Here is a 9,063-nt window from a genome sequence, read left to right as displayed (position 1 = left end):
AAAAGTGGACACAAGATTTGTTTATTTATTGCCTTTTGTCGTCCCCACTTACCATCATCTCTCTCATCTCCCACAAAACCATCGTCAGCATCGCCCAGAACCTCTCTCCCTCCCTCTCCTCTCTTTTCCCACGTTACTGGGATTCGAAATCACATATTTTCCTACTAAGTTTTTATTTAATTTAAATTAGTAGGATATCAATAAAAATAAAAATACTATGTAACCACCAAAAATTAACTACTAAATTAATTATTATATATTTATATATAAATATATATAATATTAATTTATTTTTAATATATATTTTATATTTTAAACCAAAAGAAAACCTAATTTATTTATTAATTTTTCTACATTTAATATAGTTGAAATTAAAATACAGTAATAAAACAATAAAAATATTATTTGTATATCAAAATCAACCACTAAAATCAGTCATCAATGTATTTGTATATAAATACATGATTTAATTTATTTTTAATATGTATTTATATTTTAACATATATTTTATATTAATGACAGAGTCTAGTAACTGATTTTGATGTAGATGTTACATTATTCATAAAACAAATAATCTCTTTCTTGTCTATATGTACGCACACTCACCACATCAAACCGTTTAACAGATTATTTTTAATTTTATATAAATAACTAATTTAATAATAATTTTTTTCAATACAATTAACATTCTTGAAATAAAAATACAGCAATAAAACAAATAATCTCTTTCTCTACCAACCTATATGTACAACCACATCAAACCATTTAGCATAGCATACAATAATACTACAGCTTCTCTCTCTCTGTGTCTCTCAACATGCAAACTCATCATCACTCTTTCTCATCCTACATATCCTCTTGTGGGAGTAGTAGTACTACTAGTCCCTTCTTGGACAATCCCGAAGATGCCGATGTTGTGCTTCTTGATGACGAAGAAGCCTCCATTTCCCTTTCTCTTGGGCCTCCCGGCCAACATCACAACCCCAAGATCTCTACAACTTCACCACTACTACTGCAACATAACCCTAACTGTGATGATGACCAGAGTGGTGTAACCGTTGCTCTACACATTGGCCTTCCTTCCACAACAACAACAACTGCACCCAACACCACCACCACCATCAGCACCACAACAAGTAAAACTGATAGCCTTCAGGGTCAGTACTGGATCCCTTCCCCTGCACAAATCCTCATTGGTCCCACTCAGTTCTCTTGCACTGTCTGCAACAAAATGTTCAATCGTTTCAACAACATGCAGGTTAGTCAACATTATTCAGCCACATTTATTAATTATACTGACCACAGCTTATGTAAGCTAGTCAAACATATAATATTCAAAGAATCACTGTTAGTCAGTGGTCCTATCTTTTAATTTTTTTACAGATAAAAAAATGGCTATGCAACAACATCTATTAATCAACTCCATTTTCAAATGCTCTTCTTCTTAGCACGAATATGCAGTGTCAATTTGTTTACTTTTTTTCCCCCTTCTTCTATGGATTTTACTTTCAAATGTCTCAAGGGTTTTCTTTAAAAATATTTTTCCATGTTTTTAATGAATAAAATGCAAAAAGTATTTAGGTGAATAAATTATTTGTCTAATTTGTAAGAGAAATAAAACAGATGCATATGTGGGGACATGGGTCACAATATAGGAAAGGACCAGAATCATTAAGAGGAGCAAAGCCAGCATCTTCAATGCTGAGGCTACCATGCTATTGTTGCGCGGAAGGTTGCAAGAACAACATAGAGCACCCAAGATCAAGGCCTCTCAAGGATTTCAGGACACTGCAGACTCACTACAAGAGAAAGCATGGCGCCAAGCCCTTCGGCTGCCGCAAGTGCGGTAAGCCCTTCGCCGTCCGAGGAGATTGGAGGACGCACGAGAAGAATTGCGGCAAACTTTGGTTTTGCATATGTGGCTCCGATTTCAAGCACAAGAGATCCCTCAAGGACCATGTCCGCGCTTTCGGCGACGGCCATGCTCCTCATACTGTGGAGAGCTGTGACCAGTTCGTCGATGAAGAAGAAGATGATTATGAACTTGATGATGACGACGACCTAGACTTAGAAGATAATAACAACAATAATAGTAACGGCAATCAAGGTGTTTTCAGTTTCAATTAATTAAAATACATGTGGGTGTAGCGTGTGAGTTTATCCTTTAAAGTTTAAACTAAATGTCTCAAAGTTTGAATTCAATCTTATTTTTGGTTTCAAAATAATTCTATTTAGATAAAATCTCACCTGCAAAGATTTTCACGTAAAATTTCTAGTTATGAATAATTAAATAATTTAATATATTTCTTCTTGTACTTGCTACTTTCCCTTCTAGTATAAAATAATTTGAACAAAATGATATACTAAAAAGATGAATCAATGTGACTAGTTAGAAATGATATTTGATATGGGGAAGAAAAGTAATTATATTATTATGATATAAGCTTTGTTGTTAGATTATTGGTTTGTATGTACGTAGCTAAGAAATGATGGACTAAGCAATATTGAAGAGGGTGTGTTTGCTGCTGTTGTTGTCATGGTGTGTGTTAATGTTGTTATCACAATTGTTCACAGCAAGAGAGAAAGAGATAGAGAGAGAGAAAAGGAGTGCGAGAAGATGGAGACAAACAGTGAAATGAAAGGTAATAAGGTTCTTGCATTAAATGCTGGAAGTGGCAGTCTTATCTAATCAAAGGACGTTTTCTTTTTTTATGCTACTTTCTTCTATTTTCTTTCTTTTATCCGTGAGAGAGAGAGAGAGAGAGAGTCATGAAGGTAGTCAAGAGAGTATTCAGTGACTGCAGATGAGAGACAGACATGCAGACAAGGGCAGTCACAGATTCTACTGTTCACATCTTCGCATTTGCTTGCCATAGATATTGCGCAGAGAAAGAGGGAAACAGAGTGAGAGAAGGTTAACATTTGTTTTCCTTTTTTTTCTCTTCTTTCTCCTTTTCCTTTCCTGTTCCGAGACAAGAGGGGATTTCTAACATTACAAAGGTAAATTTTTTATTCTAATTTAAAAATATTTAGGTTATTTTTTTTAATATGTGAAATATTTTGTTTTTCTTTTATATGTTTATAAATACTAATCCATATGTTAAAAAAAAGCATTATTTTAACCTATTATTTGCATCATTTAATAATATCTAAGACACGTTTTGCTTTGTTTTGAATACTATTTATAAGTTTAATTACTCTATTAATTTTTATAATTTTACAAAAATTTTAATTAGGTCTTTATATATATTTTTTTAATTGAGTCTTTGCACCCCATTTTTTTTAATTGAGTCTCTACATTTTTTTTCTTCTTTTATTTGGATTTTTACACTAATTTTTTTTAGTTGGATCCTATAAAATTAAAACAATTACTGCTAAGAGAGACCTAATTGAAAAAAATTTAGTGCAGAAACTCAATTAAAAAAAAATATAAAGATCTAATTAAAAATTTCACAAAAATTATAGAGACGAACAGAGTAATTAAACCTATTTATAATTAGGTTAGTGCTCACTTTGTTATATATAGTTGAGTTATTTTAGTTTTTAGATAATGAGTTAAACTATTTTTTATTAAAAAATGTTATTCAAATTTTAATGGATTAATTTAATTTATAATTATATTATACGGAGAATAATTTATACGTAATAATTCTAAATTGATATTTATAATCAAATCTTATAAACAATATAATTAAACTAGATTTGCACTCATAATCAAATCAAATTACGTATAAAAGCAATATAATTTAATGAAAATTTTAATTATTGTGCTCATAAAATATTTGATTACTTTACAATAAAAAATTAATTATATATGTTGATATAGTCGATTAATTACTCTGTTAGAAACTTAGAATGCACATATGAAGCACATTTATGTAAATATCCATATGAAGAACATATATATGAAGCACACTTATAGAGCCTTTCTAATATTACTTACGAAAATTATTTTTAACTTATTTAAATTTTAAAGAAATAATTTGATTTATAATTGTTGCTTATGAAAAATGATGTTCACTCATTTAATTTACTTAGACTAAAAAGTGACTGCGATGATGAGTATCAACCTATTATTTATTATAAGATAGTAATGTTGGTTTCTTTTAAGTATAATGATAGTAACTTTACAAGTTTAGAAAAATTTTGTGAAATAAAGATATCAGTTATTAACGCAGTCTTTTTATTTATAAATATAGATTGAATACGTAAAAATTTTATTACTATATAATAAAATATAACTTTTAATCAAAGATCATCTTATCCAATTAAAAAAAAATATATTAAAATAATATTCAAAATTTATATTAATGACAAAAATAATCTCAAAAGATTCAAATATCAAACAAATCTTCAAAAAAAAAATTAAAAGCATAAAAAAAGATCTTTTTATCTTTAAAACTTGATAATTTTACGGCTAATAAATTTCACATGCAAAACTTTTATGTAAAGGGTTGCAAATACTTTTAGAAAATAAAAAAATTATAAAAATCAACTTTTATTTCAAATTTTGTATATCTTTTAAATAATTATTCAAATATTTTCATAAAATTTTGAATCAAATATACAAACTATCTGCCAAATACAATAAACATTTACTTAAAAATTAATTGTTATTTTTATAATATTTTTAAATCTTTAAAATTTTATTTATTGATATATTTTGCGATAATTTTTATGAAAAATACAAACTCAAAAATACCATATTTAGTAGTTTATTGTGCATTTTAATGTTTGAAAGAATGAGTGGTGATTATAGTTCAGTGATGAGTGATCAGTGAGAAACTGAGGTTGGACTAGCACTGGTTAACACTTTGAAGGATTGCTACTGTCAGTGTTCGCTACGATGGACCACTGATTATGTGTTGCTGTTTTTGGGGTTTCACCCAAAGGGCTACCTTTTGCCTTTTCAGACCAACTACAAACAGATACTACGCAACATTTCAGAACCTCTTTTATTTTCTTCATATTATTATTGTTATTTTGTTCTTTCTTGCATTCTTATCCTTTTAACTCCCCCCGTTATGTATGGACTTATATGTGATAGTAAAAAAAGTGATATATATATAGAATAAAATATACTTCAAAAAATAGAAAATAGTCAAATACATCACAAAGGTTCTGGTTAATTAGTCGATGCTAAAATTCAAATTATTGAAGAGTAAATCATTTTTTAATAATCAATTGATGTATTCATTTTTAATATTTTATTAGTTGTTAGATATACAAATTAAGACATACATTAATTAATATAATTTGCACCCTACACATACACTACAAAAAGAAAAAATAGTATTTATATCATAAAAAATTGTTGCAAAAATTACTAATTATGTCACTAAATGATTTTGTAACAAAAACAAAATTGTTACAAAATTATTACGGTAAATTCTCTTACAAAATTTTTTTTGTAATAAAAAAATAAAATTGTTGTAAAACAAAATAATATTTTGTAACAAAAACTTTTAATATACAAAAACTATGGTTTATTACCGAATCAAGTAAAATATCTTAATTTGTAACCATTTGAAATTTTGTGTCATAATACTTTATGACAAAATATTATTTATTTTTGCATGGTAATATTTTTTATTTTTTTAGTTACAAAAATAAAAACTCATTTTATAATATTTTCTTTGTAAACAATTAATATATCAACATCTATATAAAATATAGTAATATAAATATAATAAACATCTTATATGTAATTAAGATTTTTTTATAATAAAATAGAATTAAAGTTCTACAAAGTCAACTAAATATAACATTTTCCTATCATAAACTAGTGTCATATAGGATTATAAATCCTTGACTCTTCTAGAGTCAATACAAAATATAATATATTGTCATCAATTTTGCACTCCTCCAAATTGTGAACAATGAAAACCAAAGTTAGAAACAACATATGTCAATATCTTTATTAAAAATAAAAATATAAAGTGTCAATATAATAATTTTTACCAACTAATCAATCACAAATTAACACTGAACATAGTGAAATAGGTTAATTAAAATAAAAATTATATGCAAAATGTTAAATAGAAGACAACATCACTTGGCTGGAGTTAGCTGGAGGCTAATATAGCTGCAAATTCAATTCTAAAGGGCCAACAAGCACACGTTTTTTTTTTCCCTTGAGAGTTTTCCACTCACAAGCTCCCAAACTAAGATGTGAGGAAGAATATAAGCAACAACAACCAAACCAACTAACAAAAAGAAAATAGGACAGATCATAGCTTTCCTACACATTCTTCTGCTCTATAAATTAAACTTAAAGCAACATGATCCTTCTACTAACAATATATATCAAGCACAATAAAAAGACTCATAACTCCTATAGCTTTGCACCTATTCTCCTTTGTTCACAATCTTTGATTCATAATGCTGTGAAGTGCATGCACCACCTCAACAGAGTCATCCACAGTCCACACCTCTTTATCTCTTCTTCTCAACTGTCTTTCAAACCATGCATGAAAGCACTCCCTTGTTTTTTTTTCCCTCCCAATAATTACAAACCCAAGCAGTTCAAAGCACCCAAAAAATTATTTAAACTATATGGAAATATGCTGCCACAAAAAATCCACAATAACCTAAAAATATTTAAACTACCCTCACCTACAACTAATCCAAAACTTAAATAAACCAAACCCCGGCAATAACTAACCCCACTTAATAATTCAGAACTTAAACAATAACAGCATCACGTAATTATCAATATCTTGTTATCCATTGAGAACTTTTATTGATATGCACATATAACTCTAACAACTTTACAACAACTCAAGCATGTAATATCATCCATTTCAATAACTTTAATAATTTCTATGAGCTAATTAATTACAAATTAAGGCTCATTTTTTTTATATGAATGTTATGCGTGTGTTGTACTTTGTTATGGATATGGGATGTGTTATACATTGAGATGATGGCTGTTTTTTTTAATTGACAGGGTAAAAATCAGACTGTTCAATTTTTTTATTGTTGATGTATTGATACAAATCAGACAGTCCGATTTGTATGAAAGACTTTCGATTTGTAGGTGTTAAAATATTTTATATGGTTAAATGCGAATTGGACCATCCGATTTATATCCTTATATATATATATATATATATATATATATATATATATATATATATATATATATATATATATATATATATATATATATATATCCCTACCCGAGTTGGTAGAACTTTCTCTTTTTCTTCATTTCACCATCGTTCACATCTTCAGAAGTCTCCCACTCGTCTTCTTCTTCTGCTTCAAAAATTCAAACTTCTTCTGATCTGTTTCAAAAAAATACACTGAGTTTGAATATTTCAATGTGAGGTAATATATATAAGATGGACGATAGAGTTTTGTTGAAAGTATATTATCACAGTCAAATTTTGTTACAAATTTTTGAAGGAGTAAAATTTGTATGTGAAAATTCGTTGGAGATTGTTATTTCATTCACACTCTAATTTGAGAAACTGAAAGGTATAGTATGATCTGTAAGAAGATAAATCCTCAAATATCAAGGAAAATTTCATGTATTTTGTACAGGTATATGCTATTCAGTATTTGGTGGATTCTTTCAGTTTCAAACTAAATATGTGACTGATGAAACGAGCATGCAAGAAATGTTTTCAATGTATATTGAAACTCGCTCTCAGATATCATTCATTGAGTTTTATATTGAGTTCGAACAATTTGAAGTCGATCGACAAATTGAACGGGAATATTACAATAGTGATAGCGAGAAAGAGTTTGAAAATAACTATGAGGTCGTTGATCCAAATGGAGCGAAGATCAAGCTAAATGCACAATATGAAGGCAGATGTGGCGAAAATGGCAAATGTATTAGCAAACCAGTATCTATTTGAGGAATAATCTTTCATACGCGTGCTGAATTTAGAGGCCATGCACCAAAATTCTCTAAATATATGAATACAAGTATGTGTTAGATATTTGTATGAGAGATTACAATTTTGTTATTTTTTGTATTATTTGATTGATTAAGTACTTATGTAACATGTGAATGCATAATTAGGTAGCATTTGTTTACATATTTGTTTGGTTAAATTTGAGATAATAACCTTATTAGGTTTGAATAAGTTTTTAGTTTAATTTAAAGTAATTACTTGAGTAGAAATAAATACAATGTATATATTTATAATGTATAATTTTAATATAAATTTATAAATATTTATTTATGATTTATAACAGATAGGTGAATTTAAATTTTACTTATTTAATATTTATTTATTAAACATTTAATTCATGGTGTCGTTGTATCAGAATTTTCTGTTATCGCTGACGATGAATTTGCCGTGGGAATGGAATTCAATTCCAAGAATGCTGTCGTTACGACGATGAAAGATTATACCATTCATAGAAGTGTAGACTACCGAGTATATGAGTCAGAGCCAATGACATTTTATGCCAAATATACACAATACGGCTCAAGATGTAATTGACTGATCAGGGTTAGCATGATCCGCAGGAAGTACCATGTTGGGTTATAAGGAGGTGCAATGATAGCCACATTTATACTAAAGCCACAATTTCTCAAGACTATTCAAAGCTGAATTCCAACACAATTGCAGAAGTAATAAAGCCGTTGGTAGAGGCTGACCCGTCTATAAAGGTGAAATTAGTTATTATAGAAATACAGTCGAAGTTCAATTACACCATCAGTTATTGCAAAGCATAGTTGGCAAAACAAAAGTCAGTGAAAAAATATTCGGAGGTTGGGAAGTATCGTATGAAGCTTTGCCCATATGGTTTGTGGTCATGTGTCATAAGGAGCCATCAAGAGTCGTGCATTTTGAAACTATGCTTGCATATCAGGGCGACGACTTAGTAACTGATATTCAGGTATTACATCGAGTCTTCTGGAGTTATAATCTTTGTATTAGAGCATTCAGATATTGTAAGCCAGTTGTCCAGGTGGATGGAACTCACTTGTGTGGAAAATATAAAGGTTGTTTGTTGGTTGCAGTTTCACAGGATGGTAACAATAATATCTTCCCAATTGCATTTTCCAACGTGGAGGGAGAGATTTCTGATGCATTACAC

The 9,063-nt window shown here is 28.9% G+C and overlaps 1 protein-coding gene across 1 annotated transcript; it reads left to right on the top strand.

The window, feature by feature from the left end:
- The first annotated feature begins 788 nt into the window (after positions 1-788).
- On the top strand, positions 789-2,279 carry LOC112747121 (zinc finger protein WIP6). Its single transcript, XM_025795141.2, has 2 exons — positions 789-1,258; positions 1,624-2,279. The coding sequence occupies exons 1-2, from the start codon at positions 818-820 to the stop codon at positions 2,125-2,127; spliced, it is 945 nt and encodes a 314-aa protein (XP_025650926.1). The 5' UTR covers positions 789-817; the 3' UTR covers positions 2,128-2,279.
- The last annotated feature ends 6,784 nt before the right edge of the window (positions 2,280-9,063 follow it).

This window comes from Arachis hypogaea, chromosome 15 (assembly GCF_003086295.3).
Source record: "Arachis hypogaea cultivar Tifrunner chromosome 15, arahy.Tifrunner.gnm2.J5K5, whole genome shotgun sequence".
NCBI classification, from domain to species: domain Eukaryota; kingdom Viridiplantae; phylum Streptophyta; class Magnoliopsida; order Fabales; family Fabaceae; genus Arachis; species Arachis hypogaea.
The sequence above is the reverse complement of the archived record's forward strand: the minus strand, read 5'-3'. Positions and strand labels throughout refer to the sequence as shown.

Bases quoted from the DNA above. Each gene is read 5' to 3' on its own strand.
- LOC112747121 (XM_025795141.2), top strand. From the start codon at position 818: ATGCAAACTCATCATCACTCTTTCTCATCCTACATATCCTCTTGTGGG. The intron at 1,259-1,623 runs GTTAGTCAACAT...GAAATAAAACAG, and splicing joins ATCGTTTCAACAACATGCAG to ATGCATATGTGGGGACATGG.